Genomic DNA, 23,579 nt, shown 5'->3' with positions numbered 1-23,579 from the left:
ACTCAGCACCAGCTATACCTGCACAATCCCAAATTCTGAAAATTTTTATCAGTGAAAAGCATACCCCAAAACAAACTAAAAACTTAATATATACTGTTCATCCCCTTTTCCATTTCATATTTGGTGGAATCATTTTATTGCAAACACACCATGAAAGAATAGGCACTTGACAATCATTTCTTCTGGATGAATCTGGAAGGTAGAAACTCAGCTATCTGAGTAAACACTTATTAAGAGCTCAAACCCATAGGTGAAGCCTCTGGGATCGCAAAATGCTCTGCTTGTTTTTAAGGATTTGATAATCAAATATTTTCTTGTCCTATATGCCAAGCTAATTTGTTCTAAATGTAACACTCTTTAGTGGAATGTGGATGACAAATATGCATACTCAAGGATCTACAGCTTTTAAATGTATCTAGTCTCCCATGTATATTTAGGCACCAAATTAAAGGATCATCTGCTTGGACTTTTTGAAATCTAAAATAGATTTCAAATCTAAAGGAATAATGTTTGCCCCAGACTGCTGCTGTTTAATGAAAGTGTTTAGCCCAGAGTTCTGTCACGTCTGTCAGAATGTCTGACTTGTAAATTTTGTGTGCTTACAGATTTTGGGAAAAAGTACAACAAAAGTTGCACACGCGTGTGCACACACACACACACAATGAGAGAGGAAGCAATTTAAAATGAAAATAAAATAGAAAAACAGTAGCTACTTCTTGTCAAACCAAAAAAAAGAAAGAAAGACATAATTGCCTACATTTACAAAAAAGGCCAACGGTAAGGAGGAAGAAGAGTTATTTAGGGTAAAATAGCCAGGAATTATAACTAAGATTCATGGGAATGAAAAATTGGAGCTGTGTGGCAGAGATGGCTTGTGGCCACACGCTATTTCTCCATTCTTCCTCAGTAAAAAAAAAAAAAAAAAAAAAAATTAATTAACTAAATAAATAATCCTGATTTTATTTGGGCAGCAATGAACTTAACCAAAAGACGTTCTTTCCGAAACTCTCTTGGAGCTAGGTTTGGCATGGGATTAAGTTCTGATCAATAATCTGTAAGCAGGGGTGCCTGGGTGGCTCAGTCGGTTAAGCAGCTGCCTTCGGATCAGGGCATGATCCCGGGGTCCTGGGATCAAGTCCCACATCAGGCTCCTTGCTCAACGGGAAGCCTGCTTCTCCCTCTCCCTCTCCCTCTGCCTGTCTGCTGCTCCCCCTGCTTATGCTCTCTCTCTCACTATCTCTGTCTCTGTTTCAAATAAGAATAAATAAAATACTTAAAAAAAATCTGTAAGCAGAGTGTGGGGGAGGGGTAACAGCAAGGGAAGGTGGGAAGGCTGCCCTAAAGAGGCGGGCTCAGCTTTCCATGCCTTGTTCCTTCTGGAATAAGGAGTTCCAGGGTCCACTTGGACCATGAGTTAAGAATGGAACACGTCCCTGATGTAAAGCAAAAAGATAAGAACTTCATTCCTGATAACTTTGTGGAGCTGCTGTATTTACTCCTGCCGGGCTACCTGACTTCTTTTACGTGAGAGAAGCAGCTCTTGTGTGTTTATTGTTGTTTGTTGTTGTTGTTACATTCAGCTCTATTAAAAACCTAACTGAGATGGGCAGTTGGAGAGAATAAATCAACTGCGGGATCCAGGGCTCAGGCCCTTGCCGTTCCAAGTGTGGTGCCTGCAAGCGCTGTACGGGCATCACTCAGGGGCTTGTTAGAAAAGCAGTCTTGGGCCCCACCCAGGCCTCCTGGATCAAAATCCAAACTTTAACAAGATCCCCGGGTCACTTGTGTGCACCATTTGAAAAGTTTCAGTGGCACTGACAGAGTGAATGCCCTATGAAAAGCCAGACCAAACATCATGGATTTGAATGAACTGCTGGGCAGCGTTCTTATGACCTAGGTTTCTATCCTGTCGAAAACAAAAACAAAAACAAAAACAAAAAACACACAACACTGAGAAAATATGACCTGATTTTGAGATCAGACATCAGATATACTATTTTCAAATGTTAAGTTTCTCAAGAGGTTCAAAATGTACTAAAGGAAAACAAATACAAAGGTTACAAAAAGTAAAAAAAAACAAAAAAAACTAAATATGGACTTTTAAAGATATAATTCATAATAAACTAGAGTGCTTTACACATAATGATCAAGCTGCCAAAACCCAGAAACAATAACCTTTTGGTCATTTATTACATCAAAGCTTTTTTTTCTCATTTTTAAGTTACTAACCACCAATTCTCTGACAAGTTTGGGAACATCCCAACTGCCCAACTGAAAATTCATTTACCTGCACAGCATTGAAACATGAAAATTATACTTTCAGTGTACACATTCAGTCTGGAAAATTTCTCCTCCACTCCCCAAAAGGACTCCCAGTCAGTAAATGCAATTCTCTACACGAACGAGATGTTTTGAATCAACGAAGTTCAGTTAATTTTCAAATAATTTTTCTACAGCAGTATTTTAGATAAAATGTATACACAAAAAAAGGCCAGATTTTAGTTGTACTACTACATGAGTTTCACAATCCTATCCAACCATGTAACCACCACCCCAGTCAAGATATACGACATTCCCATCCCCCCAGAAAGTTCCCTTGAGCTGCTCTGCAGGCCTTCCCCAACTCTACCTTCCCCCAGAGGCAGTCACTTGTCCAGGGGGGGTTCTTACTCTGATGTGGCCAGAAAATAGAGCCAAGAATGATTTTACAATTTAAAGCCGATAAAATAGCATTAAGAATCATAGAGCTCCATGTTGCCTGCAGGTGCTTTTACCATGCTTTAATCCTCTATCAAAAACTCGTCTAATGTGTGGTAGCAAGGAATACAGAACACCTGAGCTTAGTTCAGTCAACAGTGTGGGTGTTGATACAATTTGCTAAAACACTGACTCTATTTAAGTGGATTCTTGATCTGTTTTCTTTAAGTAGGTATAAATAGGTTTTAAATAGGTATTCCTTCTTTGGGGAAATCCTAATTTCAAATACTGCCTCCTGCCCTCCCATATCGGATACCAAAAAGAGATACTCCAGAACGTAGAGTGATTTGCAGTTGAATGTACGAAGTTTACTTTTTAAAACCTTTGATTATGCCATGTTATTGTTTTGGATTGAAGGTGGGAGTTAGGTAGGCCAAACTTTGTTTCTTTTATCCTAAACCAATATATTTAACTAAAACTTAATACACAGAGAACGGCCTCTGAGCACTGTCTTCCTTCTTTGAATCGACTTACTCCATCTATTTTTCAGTAGTCCACATTTCCCACTTTGAAGGAAATAGGCAAAGACAATATATATAATCCTTACAAAAATGATGAGAAAAGCACTGTTAGGTTTGGGTACCCTGCAAATGGAAGAGACCACTAATATTAGCAGTTTTCATTGTAAATCCAAGTAACCAATTCTTGGTTGGTTGTGTTACCAAAGCAAAAAGTATGAGACCACATACAGCGCAACTCCCAGTTACTCTTAACCAACAAGTCCATATCCTGGAGAGTCACTGTGTCTCTCCTTAATGGCACACCGGCATCGGGGGGTCACAGCTCTGTTTTGGGGTGGGCTGCTGCATACTTGGGTGCCAGTTCAGTGATGAGATTCACGTAGTCAGTTTTTTCTGCACAGGCTCTGCACTCCTCTCCCCAGCTGTGCAGTATCTGTTTCAGCTCTGCTACCCTCATCTTTGACAGGTCCACTGATGCCAGGTTCAATTTCTTTTCTAAACAACAAAAAGGAAAAGCACAGTTTTTTAAAAACCAAAACAACCGTGAAATGCTTAGAAAGGCCAGGGGTGTTTCCTATCTTGGTGCCGACTACCCTATGTTCCAAAGCGGGGAACAGTTCCAATTGCTATGGAAACCAAGATATACCTAAGGAAAATGTGTTATGTACAAAGCTATTGGGATCATTAGTGTTCTATTCAACTTGCTTTCCATGGAATTATACTTGCTTCAGAACAGGGGCCTGGGTAGCTTTGCAGAATTTTGTGACCACTCCATGGCTTCTCAAGACCATAGTTACTAAAATGACTACATTGCATCCTAATTGCTGCTCCTAAGATAAAAAGAAGAGAATTGATAAATGGCAGTGCCTTGGGATGGTCTTGAGTGTGGCCAGCTGAAAGTCTTAGATTGTAATTAACTAGAAAGTGATGATTTGCTTTCTATATGAAGACATGTCTGCATTAAAACAGATGGACATACCTATTCCAAAGCATTATCAAGTTTTTAAATACAAATTTAAGACACCAAAACACATTAATAAAATTAAGAGCATTCTCATTGGCCCTTAACTGTTTGGGATCTCTGCTTGAACTCACCTTATCCTCTGTCCCTACTGAGATTACAGAATTATCACAGCATTCATTGACAGTCTTTTGGGATATACCCACTTCTCTAATGCTAGCGCTTTGGTGCCAACCGATCTGGCTCCTAGCCTTCTTGCCAGTAACCGGCAGTAACACTTGTCATTAACATCCAACTCCTCTAGAAAGACTACTGTTTCCATTTACTATCTGCAGACAATGTGAAGAACTCAGCTACTTCTCTATTGTCAAACCCAAAAATAGGAAAAACAAACAAACAAAGCTCATCTATAACATACTCATGATTATAATTTCCCTGTCAGCATGGGGAAATTCTTTTCTTTCCCCCTCCCCATGACCAGGTATGTCCTTGAACACGGATACAACATTGAAGTTTGCTTATCAGTGGCAGCCCAGGACTTTTGCAGCTTGACTTCTCTTGAGGAACCCTTTCCTTTTTTCCCTTGCATAATAAAACACAGCATTTGAAAGCCTTTTAACAACCTAACGTAGCGGTCAAGTGACTTATCAAAAATTTACAGTAAGTGTGCTCAAATCTAAAAGTTGGATTTTATACTTAGGAATAAATTTAACCAAAGAGGTGAAAGATCTATACACTGAAAACTACCGGAATAAACTGAAGAGAACACAAATGGAAAAACATCCTGTGTTCATGGACTGGAAGATTAATATTGCTAAAATGCCATCCTACACAAAGCCATCTACAGCTTCAATGCAATCCTCATCAAAATTCCAATGGCATTTTTCACAAAAAAATAGAAAAAATAACCCCAATTTGTATGGAACCACTAAAGACCCTGAATAGCCAAAGCAATCCTCAGAAAGAACAAAGCTGGAAGCATTGCACTCCCTGATTTCAAACTATACTATAAAACTATAATAAAACAGTGTGGTACTGGCATAAAAACAGACACATATACTAGTGGAGTAGAATCAAAAGCCCAGAAACTAACCCTTGCATATAAGGTCAACTAATATTTGACACAGGAACCAAGAATATTCAATGGGGAAAGAACAGTCTCTTCAATAAATGGTGTTTGGAAAACTGGATAACCACATGCGGAAAAAATGAAACTGGACGCCTATCTTATATCACTTAGGAAAATTAACTTGAAATAGATTAAAAAGTTAAATATAAAACCTAAAACCATGAAAATCCAAGAAGAAAACATAGGGAAAGCCTCCTTGACATTGGCCCTGGCAACGATTTTTTTGGATATGACACCAAAGCAAACAAAAACAAAAATCAGTAAGTGGGACTATATCAAACTAAAAAGTTTCTGCACAGCAAAGAAGCCATCAACAAAATAAATGGCAAGTTATGGGATGTGAGAAAATATTTGAAAATTACATATCTAATAAGGAGTTAATATCCAAAATATATTAAAAACCTCATACAACCCAATAGCAAAATAATCCCAAACAATCTGACTAAAAAAATAGGCAGAGGAACTGAATAGATATTCTTCCAAAGAAGACATATAAATGGCCAACAGGTCCCTAATAAGGTACTCAGCATCACTGATCATAAGGGAAATGCAAAACAGCACACAATGAGGTATCACCTCACATTCGTTAGAATGGCTGTCATCAAAAACCTTAGAGATAGCAAGTGTTGGAAACAATTTAGAAAAAAATCACTCTTTCTGGCAGTATAAGTTAGTACAGCCACTATGGAAAAGAGTATGGAAGTTCCTTTAAAAATTAAAAGTAGAACTACCAAATGATCTAGCAATCCCACTTCTGGGTATATATCAACAGGAAATGAAAATAGGATATCAAAGAGATGTCTGCACTTCCATGTTCATTGCAGCATTATTCACAATAGGCAAGATATGAAAACAACCTAAATATCTATCAACAGATGGATGAATAAAGAAGATGTGCTGTGTGTGTGTGTGTGTGTGTGTGTGATGCACACGTATACACATACAACGGAATGTTAATTCAGCCATGAGAAAGGAAATCTTGCCACTTGCATCAAGAATGGACTAAGTGAAATAAGTCAGAGAAAGATAAATACTGTATGATATCACTTATACATGGAATCTAAAAAAGCCAAACTAATAGAAACAGAGCGTAGGATGGTGGTTACCAGGGTCTGGTGGGTAGAGAAATTAAGATGCTGGCAAAAGGGTACAAACTTCCAGTTACAAGTTCTGGGAATCTAATGTACACCATGGTAGTTATGGTTAATACTATATTATATACTTGAATGTTGCTAAGAGAGTAGATCTTAAATGCTCTCATCACAGAAAAGATATGGTAATTATAAGACATGATGGAGGTGTTAGCCAACACAATGGTGGTAATATTGCAATATAAGTGTATCAAGTCAACATGTTGTACACCTTAAACTTGCACAGTTTTATGTCACTTATATCTTAATAAATCTGGAAAAAATAAATAAAAGTTAAATTTTAAAGCCTTTTTTTATTTGGATCATCAGCTACAGCCTGTGCTCAGGGGACCCTTCGATTTTTATAGTGATCTCCATCCTTTAAAAAAAATAGATCTAGCAAAAACATACTTTCAGGTCAAAAGCCAAATGACACCCTCCTAATTGAAAACATAATCCAACTCTACATTTACCTTGTTTGTTAATTTCATGGCTGACTTAATAAAATATCTTTAAACATAGACGCTTTTATAGCGCAAATTATTAATATCCCACCATTTGAAGCCCTGTTCAATCTCAACTTCCCTGCCAACCATAAGCTGGGAAGGAGAATTTAGAACTGCTGGTCTATTCAAGATAAATTATTGAAGGAAAAAGAAAACGCTTTCTTGCGAGTGTCAGTAGTGTCTTTGAGTTTTTCTAGAGAACTTGGCATCTGAAGTTAATTTTAAAAGAGGAAAGGCTCTGTAACCCTAAAACTATAAGGAAAACGTTGATCCCAAAATTAAAACTAGTTCATGGCTCCCCAAGGGCCTCTAGTGGCCAGCATTGCCAAAACATTAGTAACTATGCATTTCTTTTCAGTAATATCTGAATAATTTTTCTATTATTCAAGGAGCCAAGTAGGATCCCTCATATATAGCAGATGTTATTCCAAGTACATTTGTCAAATGAAAGAATCAAGACAAGTTTGTCCCTTTTGCGAATATTGTTTATATGAACTCAATGATTCCTCCCTCTCCTTCACTACTTGGAAGCCAATAAAAACAGATGCCTTCCCCATAATCACCACCTTGGAGATTAGGGCTTACCCTTGGCAAATTGAGAAGCAGGTTGTCTTTGGTATCTTCCGACCTTAAACCTATTTAAAGCCAGCTTTGTCGCTATGGTGCATAGGCATATTACACAGCTATGTTGGAAAATAAGACTAAAATAATTCAGAGTTGGGTGCTAATTACTTAGGTAGTTTATAAGAAATACTACAGTGGGTCTGTAACATAAAACAATGACTTAAGCAAAAGAAGTGAGTCTTTCCTGCTAAAATCTCAGGTGTTAAGGACAGGCTAAGGGAGGGATGCCCCAGGCTTTCAACACACCTATTCAGTGTACCCAAAAGGCTGACCCAAATACAAATCCTCAGTACTGTATAAGAATAGATCTATATCTGTGAAATTCATAAGGCCAAGGATAATGTTTTAAATAGGACATCTCCTCCCTTTCCTCACTGTTTACTTTAGGCACCCTCAATAAGCTTATTTCATAAAACACAACCTGACTTGATATGAATAACCGATTTCCTAAAATTTAAAACCAGCAAGATGGTAGACAAATCTAGGGGGAAAAGATATAGTCCATGTTTAAAACTTCAAAGTCCCAACACGGCCTTTGAATAGATGCAACTTTTGTCTTAATAGGTTACCAAGAGCTAAATCACCATGAATAGCTGCTCCCTTTACATATGGAATTTTTCCTTGACATACATAGTTGACATTGCCTTGGTGATTTAAGAGTTTAAACCTGGCTATCCGGGTTGGCAGTTTTACCGAATGCTGATTGGGCCAGTCTTCATTTCTCTTCCCCAAAGGAGCTCAGATTGGCGATAGGCACCATTCAGCAGCCCAGCAACCTACTGGCGAGTAGAGATTGCCTTCCCTTCTCCCACTGACTTTTTAGAAACAGGGACCTTGGTTTGGAGAATGGGCAATGCTTTGGACATATTGGAAAAATACATTTGTCTCCATTATACCATATTTCAGTTCACAGATCTGGCTGTCCATCTTCTTGAGCTTCTCACAAATCTTTGGTGCAGGCATATGCACACTCATTGGGCGAGCGACCTCACTGAGGATCTTTGTGGCTGCATCCTTCGTTGCGCCTAGATAATAGCACTGAAGGAGTACAAAGAGAATTTAGTGTCCTGGGTGATGAAAAAAATAGTAAATATAGTTTGGAGAAGTGAGAAAGAGGTTAACCTAGTTTTCATGGCCCAGCTATTAAATTTTAACCCCTGCTGACTAAGGCACCAGAAAACAAATGATTCCATCCCCATGATCATGTTAATTAGAAGTGCCCCACAATTCACACGATGCTCAAAGACTAATAAGAGCCAACGTTTGCTAAGTGTCTTCTCTGTGCCAGGCACTGCTCTTGGGGCTTTAAAGGTCTTAACTTATTGAATTCTCACAACAATCCTGTGAAGTAAGTACTATAATTATCCCCATTTTACACCCAAGTCAACTGAAGGTCACCAGCCGGTAAGCAGAAGAGATGAAATTTAAACATCTAGCATTTTGGCTCTAGAGTCCATGTCCTTCTCCATCATGCTATGCTGCCTTTCCAGCTGCCTAACTGAGACAGTTTACATTTAAAAATATGAAACTTAATGGCACAAATGAATGTTGAGAGTTTTACAATGTGTCAGTGTTGAACAGTCAACAATGCAGATTTAACTGACAAATTGAACATGAAAATTTTAGGCAAAATGAATTGGCCTGCAATGATCTGTAGTGAAGTAAAACACTTTAATGAAAAGTCATCTGTGTAAACCCAGGAAACACCATTATAAGAGAATATAAATACTTCATTAGTTATGTATAAATGATGTGATAAAAATGTTTTGACAGGTTTAACTAATAGTCTTGGTAACAAATAGAGAGTCTACCCACTGTTAACCCAGGACAGAAAATTCTCATGAGGAATTTGTGTAACTTTACTTAAAACATGGAATTGCTTGTCTCTTCAAAAAGCAAAATGAAACCAGATATATTCTAAATGAAAATACATAGGACTACATTTCACTGGAAGATCAATTTCTGCTTGCTATCTACAATGAACATGCTTGAGGCAAGCATTTAAGCAGGAGAACATTAGGACTAAGATGAGAAATGAAACTATTAACAGTTTCTTCAAGCATAAGGGAAAATGAACAGGGAAAATTTACTGTACCAGGCGGTTTTCTTTTCCTTTGACATCCAAGCAAAAGCTGACCAATTCCTTTTCTATGGTGTCCAGGGAAAAGTTGACTCCTCTGGCTATCAAGGAGTTATAGAATCGGTTCAAGAATTCTTTACATACTAGAAGGATCAAAGAAATTATGTGGTTATGTACAAAATAACCATGACCTCACCTATGTGTATGCCCCGCTCACCAAATAAAAAAGTTAAATATGATTCAACACATTGTGACAATGAATTCAAATTATGAGTAAGAATTGTTTGGGGTCTATAGCTATCGGCTTAGAATTGGGCCTTGAATAATATGAACTTATCGAAGCAATCAATCTTTGGAACCAACTTGAACCTAAAATGAGACTTTTCCCACAAAAGTTAACCCTAAAAGGGAATATAGCTTTATATAGGATATGATTCTTAGGACAGCTTTGTTTAAAGCACAGAGAAAAACCTGAATACATATCTTAAATGAAACCCCTTGGTAGTCTGCCTAGGTCTGTAAGTTCTATCGTCATGAACCTAAGTGAAATTCCAATTTGAACAGTCATATTCAATCCCAGCATCCAAAGCCAGCGAAGAAGCAGAGGAGCTAAGAAGGGGCACAGGCAATAACCATAGTTAACATTTGTTGGGTGCTTAAAGGTGCTGGCGTCGTTCTGATGTATGTTATTAACTCATTCAAGTCTCAGAACAAAGCTATGCTGTAGACCCATTACTATCCTTATTTTACAGATGAGGTAACTGAGTCAAAGAGAGGCCTGTTAACTTGCCTAATAAGCGCTAGAGAGGGAATTAGATCCCAGGCCATTTGACACTGGCCCTACACACTTATCCATTAGGTACCTCTGCAGTAGGAGGATACTGCTTTTCCCATGTTGCTTTCCCAGATGGGGCAAGTGTCTCGCCCTAGCAAGCAGAGAGGGAAATGGAGGCCAGAAGATTATGCTGGAAAACAGTGGCCCTAGTATTAGAGACAGAATTCTAGAGAAACATACTAAGGAAGAGTGGAGAGTGCTCCAGCCCTTGGTTCTATCCCTACTCTTGATTCATGGTATTAACTAAAACCAGATAATGTGCTGCCATCCCCAATATTCAAGTGTCTTATCTCTCTGTCTGGTAAATGAGGCAAGATCCACCGATCACCCTAATACACAAACTAGACACCTACTATAGTTTAAACTATGTTCATCTGATTAAATTAATTTATTTAATAAACATTTATTGACCATTTCCTATGTATAAAACACCTTAGGAAGCCCTACTAACAGATAAACTTCAGGAAGGAGGCAAGATCCAGAAAGGAGAATCAGGCTGCAAGAAGTAATATGAGAAGAAAAACTGGCAAGTGGGAGAGAAATCTAAATCAAGATTAACTGTGTAAACAATAATAATAAACATGTAGGGGAATAAGCATAAGGTAAAACCCAAAGCAGGACAATCCTAACACATGAGAAATACAAGAAAATTCACTTGAAACTTCCTAAGATCCTTTATCATCCAGAAGAAGGTGGAGAAACATTACTGTTAAGTCATAATAATTTTTAGCCAATTACTCATGTTAACAATGTAAGGGGAATAACTAAAAAATATAAACAGATTACTTTCAGATCCGTATTGGTGCAGGGCATGGGGAGGGATTGTTCAAACATTATCAGTCCACTGAAAGACAAAAAAGTTAAAAAAAAAAAAAAGAAACAAAGAAAGCACAATACATTTTTTTTAAAAAACATGAAATTAAGTGGGAAAAATAAACCCAAATATATCATTAATTACAACAAGCATGAATGTATTAAACTTGCAGTTATAGAACAGGATTTTTCAGAGCAGAACTATCAAAAATTCAATTATCTGCTGTTTATAAGAGTCACATAAAAAGTATGAGGCTACAACAAAAGGCTGAAAAAACAAAAACAACAAAATTGAGGAGATTTTAAAAATAAAAAGATATACCTAGAAAATGCTAACCAAAATCTGCTTTAGTCCTATAAAGCATTTTTGAGAATAACAAGTCACTACTGACCATAAAATGAACCATTTACCAGAAATACCAAAATAAATGTTCTAAACTAATGTACAGCCATTAACATAGCTTAATAATACAGAAAATCCTGATAGAATTATAAGAAGAAATTGACAAATTCACAATAACAGTAGATGGTTGAACATCCTCACAGGAATTATTTGATCAAATTGACCAAAAGTTAATAAGGACATTAAATATTTGAGCACTATTCACAAGTTTGACCTTATAACATATGGAACCCTTCTCCCCCAAATTAAAGAACCCACATTCTTTTCAAGAAAATATGTAATATTTACATTAATTTGCCAGGTAGTAGGCCAAAAAGCAGTTCTCAACAAGCACCAAAAAACCCGTACTAAGCAGGTCACATTCCCCAAATATAATTAGAAATCAGTAACAAAAATAATATGATCCAGGGGCGCCTGGGTGGCTCAGTCAGTTAAGCAGCTGCCTTTGGCCCGGGTCATGATCCCAGGGTCCTGGGATCGAGTCCCACATCGGGCTCCTTGCTCAGCAGGAAGCCTGCTTCTTCCTCTCTCTCCCTCTGATTGTGCTCTCTCTGTCAAATAAATAAAATCTTTAAAAATAATAATAATAATATGATCCAACTCAGTGTCTGCCCTCCTTATGCCTAGAAATTTTTTTAAAATACATACTTCTAACTAATCCGTGGGTCAAAGAAAAAGTAGTAACAGAAATGTGCAATTTTTAGTACTTAGTTCCAGTAAAAATACTATATATAAAACTTAAGGATTTGGGTTAAGCAGTACTTACAAAGAAATTCATAACATTATTATCTTTCAAAAGAAAAAAAATGAAAAATTAAAGAGTAAGCATTCAACTTAAGTTTTTAAAAGTATAACTATATAAACCAAAAGAATATAGAAACTATTGATAATAAAACCACATAAATTAAGTAGAAAAAATAAAAATAAATGGAACTAATGGTCAGTAAAGATAGATAATTTCTTAGCAAGGAAAAAAGTGATAATTTTTTTAAGTGGTAAATCAAATAATATTCAGACAACCAAATAACAAGTAAGAACTCTTGGTAATTAAAATACGATCGCTAAATTAAAGAAAAAAGTTGACCAGATTTATTTAGGGGATCAAGTTGGGGGCGGAAATCACCAGGAAGTAGACCAAAAGACAAAGAGGTGGAAAACGGTTAATAAAATTTAAGAAATTCAGGTAGACAAATACCTAAATAATATGAGCTTCTAAAAGATAGAAGTGGGAATTGTCAAAGAACCAATATAGGGAATATTCTCATTAGTGGAAGACACGAATATCTGGACTGACAGACCCACAAAATTGAAAAAGATCTATACTAACACATAAAAATCAAGAAACTTTAGAACACTGGTAAAAAAGAAAAGATTCTATAATTCTGCTGAAATCTAAAATAGCTCTAATAACAATTATGAAATAGAGTGTCATTAGATTTCTTAGCACCGGAAACTATAAGAAAATAGCTTAATGTCATCAAAATTCTACAGAAAATATGTTTTCGATCTAGAATTCTATAAACAGTCAAGCTATTCATTAAAATGTCAAAGTAAATAAAGTCATTTTCAACATTTAAGATCTCAAAATTATATTATCATGTGCTGTTTTTAAGGACAGTAGGCTTCACCAAAACATAAGAGTGAACCAATCAAAGGAATGCCTTGGATTCCAGGAAGCAAAGGTCAAACACAACAAAGAGACCAAGGAAATTCCCAGGAGGGGAGGGAGTCTTAGGACAACAGTGGTGTAGCTGGCTGGAGAGATGCCTGTCCAGTTAAAGCAGGACACAGAGAGTCCCAGGAATGATGCCACGCAGCAGAAAATCAAAGTAATAGACTACCTGATGTGGTTAACTTGTTCAGAGATGATTTTCAGTTCTGTCGGGGGGGGATATATATATATATATTTAATTTTATTTATTATTTAATGATTATTATTTAATAATTATTATTTAATAAATTTATTAATCATATATAATTATTATTTGATAAATTTATTGATTTATCATATATATGATAAATTAATGATTGGAACAAAAATTAACCAAAGAAAACTGAGGCAAGTTTTAATTCAAGGGGAGAAAGATATACATGAAAGATGAAATCCTGGTGCACTAGATAACTGACCTTTGAATAATATTTACATGGCACAACAATATAAACCCTGAGATTTATTTTTATCCCAAGTGGTGATATAAATGTATGTAAAATGGGGGAATGGGCGTGCAAGAGACAAATGTGGGTGGGTGTAATAGACCTAAAACTTCAATTTCCAAAGATAATAAAAGTGCAAAACTGGAAAAGAACATTTTAAGCAGTTTATTTAGATTAATAAAGATATGTTTCAGATGAAGCAGCTAAACTACTTGGAAGTAGCTGCAGAGGAAAGCACTATCTAGAGAAGAATGAATGGCTAGGGGCTTAACATTTTTCAATATAGGCCCAGGAAAAAAAATTTACATTTTAAATTTATGTATATACATAACTATTTGATAAAAAAAGAAGACATACCTAGAGAGAGAATAGAGACTTTAAAATCGTAGGAAAACACCATAAGAAAAGCTTTATTTCAATAAATTCGGAAACAGCATAGACAACATCCTAGAAAAGTATAACAGAAATAGACTTACATAGAAATAAGAACCTGAACCAACCTAAAAGCCATTTTAAAAAATTGAAGCAGTAATTAAAAATCTACCAGGGAAAAAAAGAACCCAGCTATCAGAACTATTTTATATAAACTATCACAGAGACAAGAATAGCAAAGGAAAAGAAAGAAAGGAAAGAAAACCTCCCAAACTTTAACGAGATTGGCCAAACCTCGACATCAAAGCCAGGCAAGGACACTATGAGACAAAAATGACTGGCCAATTTCACATTTTGAAAATAAAATGCACATTAAAAAAATCATAATCAAGGAAGAATCACATCAGTGACCAAGATGTTTCAAAATTAGAAAAGCTAATAATGCAGTTTATTATAGGATCATCTCAACAGATGTATATGTGTTTAATAAAATCGGTGCTCACTTCGGCAGCACATATACTAAAATTGTATTTAATAAAATCGAATTTCTGTTCATGATTAAAGCAAGCATCCATATAAAGACACTTAGCAAACTCGGATAGAAAAGAACTGCATTGACTTGATAGAGGATATCTATGAAAGCTCTACAGCAAATGTCCTACATTAGCAATAAAATGATCCTTTGTCACCACTTGTATTCAATACAGAACCGGATGTGTTAGCTAGTGGAAGAGATGTTTATTAGAAAGGAAAAAGTGGGGTGCCTAGGTGGCTCAGTCAGTTAAGCATCTAACTCTTGATTTCGGGCTCAGGTCATGATCTCAGGGCCATAAGATCGAGCCCCACATCAGGCTCCGTGCTCACCATGGAGTCTGCTTAAAATTCTCTCTCTCTCTCCCTCCGACCCTCCCCACCCAGGCCACAACCTCTCAAAAAAAAAAAAAAAAAGAAAAAGAAAAAAGAAAAGAAGGAAGGAAAAAGCAAAATTTTTATCATTTGCAGATTATATTATTGCCTGGGTAGAAAAACATTCTTAATAAGGACAGCATTATGCAAAATTGCTGAATATCAGATTAATACAAAGAAACAATGAGGAAACTGCAAATTTAAAATAAGAAATCATTTATAATCGTGACAAAAATTCCAGTGTAACTAGGAATAAATTTAATGAACTATATCAAGACCTTGTTTTTATTTATTTATTTGAGAGAGAGAGAATGAGAGACAGAGAGCACAAGAGGGAAGAGGGTCAGAGGGAGAAGTAGACTCCCCGCTGAGCAGGGAGCCCGATATGGGACTCGATCCCGGGACTCCAGGGTCATGACCTGAGCCGATGGCAGTCGCTTAACCAACTGAGCCACCCAGGCGCCTTATATCAAGACTTTGGAAGAAAAAATTATAAAACTTGATCAAAAGATCTCAAAGTAGACCTCAGAAACGGAAAAATAAACCATGTTCGTGGATGGGAAGAGTCAATATTATGGATGATAATTATTTTTAAGTAAATCTATACATTTAATGTTATTCCAGGGGCACTTGGGTGGCTCACTCGGTTAAGCTCCGCCATGATCCCAGATCATGATCCCAGGTCATGATCCTAGGCTCCCTGCTCAGCAGGGAGTCTGCTTCTCCGCCTACCTCTCCACTTGGCTTGTGCTCACTCGCTCTCTCAAATAAATAATGTTATTCCAATCAAAATCCCAATAGGACTTTTATAGATTTTACGATCTGGTCCAAAAATACATACGAAGAAACAAGAGCAAATGAAAGTCAAGAAATGTTTGAAGAAGAAGAAAAAAAAGAGGGGCGCCTGGGTGGCTCATATGGTTAAGTGTCTGCCTTCGGCTCAGGTCATGATCTTCTGGTCCTGGGATCGAGCCCCACATCAGGCTTCCTGCTCAGCGGGGAACCTGCTTCTCCCTCTCCCTCTGCCTCTCCCTCTGCTTGTGCTCTGTCACTCTCTCTCTCAAAATGAATAAATAAAATCTTTTTTAAAAAAAGGAGTTTGAAGAGTAGACATTAACATCTATCAAGATTTAGTTCTATAGCTACAGCATTGAAAACACTGTGGGAATGGCACAGAAATAGACCAGGAGACCTAGTCTAGAAACAAATGCACAAATAGAGTCTAGAAACAAATGCACAAATCTAGAGAAGGTTGGTAAAGGATGGAAGTGATGCTAAAAATCAATGAAGGATAAAAATTAACTAGTCAATAAATGGTACTAAGACAACTCACCACTGAAAAAGATAAACTTAGATCTCGATCTAAAACTACATGCAAACATAAATCCCAGGTGAATAAAGATTTATATGGGAAGAGCAGCACTACAAAACTTTTAGAAGAAAACCCAGGAAAGCATCTTCATGACATCAGGATAGAGAAGAAATATTTCTTTTTTTTTTAAAAAAATTTATTTATTTATTTGACAGAGAGAGACATAGCGCAAGAGAGAACATAAGCTGGGGAAGTGGGAGAGGGAGAAGCAGGCTCTCCGTTGAGCAGGGAGCCCGATGCGGAGCCCAATGCGGGGCTCGATCCCAAGACCCTGGGATCATGACCTGAGCCAAAGGCAGACGCTTAACGACTGAGCCACCCAGGTGCCTCAAGAAGAAATATTTCTTAAAGACGGTACCAAAACACAGATCATACATTAGATTACAGCAAAATTAAACACTTTTGTAATGCCGAAGAAATCATAAAGAAAAGGTAAGACAAGTCACAGACTGGAGGAAGATATTTACAACTTATGTAACTGACTAAAGATTAATATCTAGAATACATGAAAAATTGCTATGGTCATACCCTGGGGTCCAATCGTTACCAATGACTATAATCTCTCTATAATTTTAGTTGAAACATCCCATCATCTGACCATCACCTCCTATCTCTCCAACTCACGTACTCTAACACCCAACGCCCAAGTTCTCCGACCCCACCAGGTCATACAATCCATTGATTTTTCCCACCTTTTCACCATGCTTCTTTACTCAGTTTAGATTCCATATTCTACAGTATAGTCACTTTTTTGCACATAAATTCAGTTCTCTTGCATCTCCCTCCCTCATTGTATGCACCTGGAAAAACCCTAACCCTAGTTAAAACCAACTCTCCACCCGGTTTGTACCTACACTCACTGAACACAACTGGAGGAAATAACACAGTGGTCCTCACTGGCCTCACTTTAAATTCATGACCCTAATTTCCAGTAAACCATCAGGGCTGCTCAACAACCCTACTCCACTGGCCATACTCACACTATGTCCAACTCCCCAAATGACAATTGCAAAGCTGCTCTCTCCTCAAACCTTGTCTAACACCTCCACCCCATCCTCACTCCCACTTCGTGATCCTGCATCCTATTTCTCCTAGGGGCAAAAAGCCAACAGGAGAGAAGTCTCTCCTGCCTCTGCTGCCACATCAACCACACCTGTACCTGCATGTTCTACCTTAATTCTATGACTGAACTTTGATAACCCTTCCACCTACTATGGAGATCCTATCAACTCCCTGCTCCTGCACTGCTGCGCTCTCCCTCCTGTCTGGTTCCCCACTAGCCTGCAACATGATGTGTTACTTCTCATATCTTAGAAGCAACAGAAAGATCTCTCAACACCACATTCCCCTACCACCACCACCACCAAATACCACCACATTTGCCCATTCCTCTTTAAGAAAAACACTCAAAGAATTTTTATGCTGTGGTTTCCAAGTCTCTGCTCTCTTCCTCTCCCTCACTCCTCTCACACCTAGTTTGAAGTCAGTGAGTTATAAAAGGTTTGTTGTGAAAAACAGGGTCCTTCACCTCCCCTTGTTACCTGATTATTTGTTTTTTTGTCTGCTTCCTTGTTTTGTCCTGCATGATACTTATAGTCACTTGAAATGTATTTGTGGAGATTATTTGAGGCCTAAAATTATGATGTCTTATTTCCATAAAGGATTTGTGTCTCTATTTATCAGGCTTAGGAGCTACTAGCCAGGGGCTACTTTAAACTAAAATGACAGCTTGATATTTTCTTGGACCCCTTATGTGAAATTTAGCTGCAAATCCAAGTGAGGACATCTTGTAGTTATAATCTCTCAGAAAGTGTTTATTCTTTTCTTCAGTTCTGCTCAGTGTCAAGGAAATTTTCCTTAGAGACCTCTGCAGGTAGGGATGGGTTAGCTTTATTGCTCGTTCAACCTTACGCTGAGGGAGTAACACTTTGGGAATCCTAGATTAACAGAGAAGAGTGTCTTAGTAGGTTCCTTACTTGAAACAAGTCTTAGGCTTTGCCTTCCATCTCCCTCACACCAAAGATCATCTTTGACTGGCCATTGTCATCTGGGCAGAATGAGTGTAAACTCAGTTTACCATTCAGGACTGCTTCTTCCCCTTCAATTTTGCCCTAGTAAATCTTTCTATCTTGTCAACTCTTGGTTCCTTTATGACGTTTTCATATTTTCTCCTGCAGCATTAGGATTTCTTGGCCAGAGGATTGCTGTAATCTGACCCACTAAGTTCCCAACATTCTAACCAGAGTCTTTAAAAATGAAAGATTATGCTACTTCATAGCTCAACACCCTCCTGTGGTTTTCCATATCACTCAGAGTCTAATCCAGTCTCTAGATTGTCCCACAGTCCCGGGTGACCTGACTTTCCACTGCCTCTCACACCTCAGGGTCTGTCACCTCTCCCAGTTAAGCCACATTGCTCTGTCCTCAACAGGGTACCTAGATTGGGTGTGAAATGTATTTTTTGGCTGAATAAAAGAGATCCTGCATATCTGTAAGAAAACAGCAGTCCAATAGCGAAAAGTTAAGTTGAAAGTGCATATAATCTATCACCCAGAAATTCTTGCTCTATGACCTAGAGAAATCATCAGCAATGTGCTCTAGGAGACATGTATAAGAATATTCAGAGGACCATTGTTTAAAATTATGTAAAAGTGGGAAGAACCTAACCAAACCTCCAAGAGAGAATAGTTACATAAACTGTATTTCATTCAAAGTGGAATTCTAGAGCCAAGTTAAAAAGAATGAATTATGTCTGTAGTTATCAACATATATAAATGCCCCAATATAATGTTGAATGAAAAGGGTTGCAAATGAATATGTACAATGTACAATTATATACAACTAAGATCAAAAAAATTACACAGATTATTTGTGGATACACACATTTATAGTAAAAGTTCTTTAAAAATGGAAAAGAAGCATACATTAACTTTAGAACAGACATTTCTCCTGGAAAGGGAGAGAAAACAGTGGCTACAAGTGTTATTTTATTTTTTAAAGACAGAATGGTAGCAAATGTAGCAAAATATTAACAATGAATCTAGATGCTAGGTATAAGTCATATAAAAATTTTCCTGTATGTTTGAAGTAGTTGCTAATTGATGTTAAAAACTCACCACAATATGTTTGACTGTCACAGAAATCCCCAATATGCTCAATAAAATATTTGGTAATATTAGTGAAATTGAATTTAAAATTTTAAGGTGAAATCACACATCAATTAAGCAATTATTAGCCAGAGCCCAAAAATGGAAAATAGTATTTGGAAAATATAATAATGCCACCTGCTACAAGTTTTTCAAAAAGATAATGGTAAGTGCTTAAAATCAGGTTAGTGGAATAATTAAACTGGCAGTGTGCTAAAAACATTATTTTCAACAGTTCTATCCACCCACACCTTCTAAAACTGAAGTCAGTCCCACATTATCTACTTGATTTTGGAGGAAAAATTTAAAAAGACACCAGATTAATCTTGGTGATACCAGGACTAGGGGAGAATTGCTACCTAAGAATATTCATATGTTATAAGGAGTTAAGAGTTTAGAAATGGCCAAAACTTCTTGAATAATTTGTGTACTACTTCATTGTTCCGATTTTTTTTTTAATATTTCCTTAAATAATTTAGTTCCCAGCAGTATACTCAGAAGCAGTAGAGTTAGTAATTCAGTGCTTGGGCTCTGAAGGCAGACCCTCTGGGTCCAAATCCTGGCTTTATTGATTACTAGCTATGTGACTTTGGGCCTTTCACTGTTGAATCATCTGACAGTCTAACTTGAAGTCCATCAGTATTTTTTCTCTGGCTATGTTTAAGAGTTTCTCTTTGTTTCTTCTTCTTTCTCTCTAGTGATTCATTCTTGATAATTTCTTCAATCTTCTTAATTATTGTTTTATCAGCTGTATCTAATCTTTTTTTAATCCCATTAATTTGTAGCCATTTAATCTGGTCCTTTTCCAAATATGGTTGGACATTTTTAAGAGTCTTTTGCCCTTTATTTATATTTTCAATCCCTTCCTTTATTTCTTAAAACATAATAAATGTATCTTCTACTCTGTGCCTGATAATTCCAGTACCTGAAGCCTTTCCACTAGTCTTTGCCACTAGTCGAAACTTGCTGTCACTTATGGTGCCCTTCTTCCCCATGGGTGCAAGACTTTTCTGAATGTAAGCTTTATTTCTTAGACTGAGAATTATTTGCAGGCTGGGCTAAAGGTGGATTCCTACAGGTAAGATCAGTATTTGCTGATGTCTAAAACCCCATTAAACTAAAATTTCAGTTTGAGATGTTTTGGACCATCCAGGTTGTGTGTGCATTTGGGCCTCAATGCATATGTGAGCTATCTTGTGATTAGGAGTTATCTGGAGACATTTTTGTTTTCCCTTTTGGTACAAAGTTCAAGTACCACAATTGCTTTTAGTCTCTAAGGATGGGGGTAGCGTTGTGGTTATTTCCAGGTCACCTTTTATAATGGAGGCCTAGCTCTTTGGGATTTCAGATTAATTGGAGAAAGACCTTATCTTACACTCCTAACTTAGGAAGGTCCTGGGCTTTGTCTTTATTCTCTTTATTCTACCAAAGCCAGGAAAACCTAAATTCAGATTGCCCGGGGAACAAATGCCCTCAAGGCAAAAGCCACCTTCCCGTTCCTTTTACCTCTTTTAGTTTCCACTTTCACCTTGATTTTTGGCCTCTGGTTATACCTTACTAACTCTTAAAATTATTTTTAGGAGCACCTGGGAGGCTCATTGGTTGAGCATGACTCTTGATTTCTGCTCAGGTCACGATCTCAGCGGTCCCAGGATGGAGCCCTGAGGCAGGCTCCTCACTCAGCAGGGAGTTTGCTTGTCTCCCTTTTCCTGTGCCCCTCCCCCATCCCTCGAGCGGAAACGCACAAAGTCTCTCAAATAAGTAAATAAATCTTTAAAAATATTTTTACATTTTTATTTTATCCAGTGTTTTTAGTTGTTTTCAGCTAGAGGATCAGTCATGTTGTCCTTTAGAGCTCCAAGTCCTATTCATTCCTAATGCTATTAATAGGAACAGAACATTAAATATAGCAGCCCGTCATTTGTATTTTTAACATTCACTAAGCAATTAGTAAGTACCAGTGTTCTAGGTGGTTGAAAAACAAAATCCATACCCTCAAGGATTACATGCTAGGGAATAAATAAAAGTATCTCGTGGCCGTGAAGAAAAAGAAACATGGTAATGGGAGTAGAGAGTGACAAGGTAGTAGTACTATTCTAAATGGAGTGGTCAAGGAAAACCTCTTGGATAAAGTGGTATTTGAGCAGCAACCTTAAGAAAGGGAGAGAAAACCGTAAGTGGACTACTTGGGGTAGAACTCTCCGGGCAAAGGGAGAAGTGCAAAGGTTCTAATGCAGGAGTGTCCTTGGCAGGTCCAAAAAACAGTCAGGGCACCAGAGTTATGGAAGCAGAGTGAGCAAGAGGAGGGGGACCATAGAAAATGAGGTCTAGTCCAACATGCAATAATCACGATATGCTGTAATAAATCTAGGAAAGATGGCATATGCTTCACATTTAACTAATCCAGGGGCTCTGGCTTTTCTGGAATGTTTTCAGGTAAACGCTCCAGAAATTAAATTACTAATGAGTAATCAGATCAATTGTTTGTGTCTCACAAATTCTGCTTTAAATGCATAGGATGCAGTTATAAGATTCTTTAAACAAAATTATAACTTAGCTGAACAAATATATCTATAGAGTTTAAAAATCACATTGTGTAGATATTTTAGATTTCTGGAGAGAAGTTAATTACCGCAGGGCTGGTAGAAAACTGGACTCCCAATTCTTAACACTTCACTTCATTAAGTTGTTATACAAACTACACTCATCCAGTTATTCAATGTATACTGTGAAGCTACAGTTTCCTGTTAAGTAGGAATAGAGTCCCAAGGTCACAGAAGGGTGAGGAGGAGATACACTTATATAAATTATTTTGGTCAGTGAAAATTGTTTGTTACAGCAGTCTAGGAGGAAGGGGCTAGCGTAGCCAACTATCTTCTTTAATCTTGTTAACAACCCCCTCAAGTAGGTACTATCACGCAGATTTTGCAAGGAAGGGGCATGGGGGGCTCAGAGCAGAGGGTTGGCGGAACCTAGCCCCACGTGTTCTGATTGCGGTGCCTAGCTTAGGTTCTGCGAACAGAAGAGGAATCATTCCTGGGTATTCCTCCTAAAGAGTGAATGTACTCCTCTCCTCTGTAAATCAACTTTACTCTGTAAATCCTAACAAACGTTACTTTTGTTCTCTGGTTTAAGCCACCTCAACTCAATTACAGACAACTTGTTTTCTTTTGGGAGTCAAACAAATTTAAATTTGAAAGACCTCGCCTGGCCACGGAGCGGCCAGACTTCGCCCATCAGCAGCAGCAGCATGGATGCAGCGCCAGGGTCTTCTGAAGCTAGTTGCGTCTACACAACATCTAATCCAAATCCCAAATAGCCCAAGACCAGAACGCGGCCTCAAGGTGTCACTGGGCCCGGATCGGACTTTTGCCTGGGCTTGGGCGAAGGCGATGGGAAGCCAGGAACGGGGACCTGCATTTCCTGAGTTAAATGTTATTTATAGCCAGTGCCGGGGGAAGCCAAATCCGACAACAGCTGCGGGGCGGCGCGGTGCCATCGCCAAGCAAGCAGGTCTCACACCGCTCACCTTCACAGTCGGCCCCTGGCCGTTCCCCGGCCTCCTGGCCCAGCGCCGGCCCCGAGTTAGAGACCCAAAGCCCGGCACAAAAGGCCACCACTGCGGCTGGGCCCGTGCACCACATGCTGAAGCAGCCGCTCCAAACGCCTCGCCACCCGCGTCCACCGACAGCCACGGCGCTACCGCCGGGAGCTGTTACAGGACGCGGAGTAGCCGAGCGACTGGCTGGGAAAAAATCTGCCGGGAGTTGCTAAGCCAAATGACGCAATTCAATCATGAGTTTCCATTGGCTTTCACGTAAGGAACTAGAAGGGGGCGGGACGAAGAAATCCCTTCCAGGCCCTCCCCGACGGGTGCGTGCGTACTCTCGCACACGCGCCGCCGGGCCGGCAGGGCGGGGTGGGAGGACG

The 23,579-nt window shown here is 38.1% G+C and overlaps 1 protein-coding gene across 1 annotated transcript; it reads right to left on the bottom strand.

Annotated features, from left to right (window-relative positions):
- Positions 1-2,442: 2,442 nt before the first annotated feature.
- Positions 2,443-23,373, bottom strand: CDNF (cerebral dopamine neurotrophic factor). Its single transcript, XM_028114155.2, has 4 exons — positions 23,179-23,373; positions 9,664-9,791; positions 8,465-8,606; positions 2,443-3,713 (listed from the first exon to the last, which is right to left on the bottom strand). Exons 1-4 carry the CDS (start codon positions 23,291-23,293, stop codon positions 3,535-3,537), a joined length of 564 nt encoding a protein of 187 aa, XP_027969956.1. The 5' UTR covers positions 23,294-23,373; the 3' UTR covers positions 2,443-3,534.
- Between the last annotated feature and the right edge of the window lie 206 nt (positions 23,374-23,579).

Source organism: Eumetopias jubatus, unplaced genomic scaffold (genome assembly GCF_037043125.1).
Source record: "Eumetopias jubatus isolate StellerSeaLion01/CBP00866 unplaced genomic scaffold, mEumJub1_p1.0 scaffold_8, whole genome shotgun sequence".
NCBI lineage: Eukaryota > Metazoa > Chordata > Mammalia > Carnivora > Otariidae > Eumetopias > Eumetopias jubatus.
The sequence above is the reverse complement of the archived record's forward strand: the minus strand, read 5'-3'. Positions and strand labels throughout refer to the sequence as shown.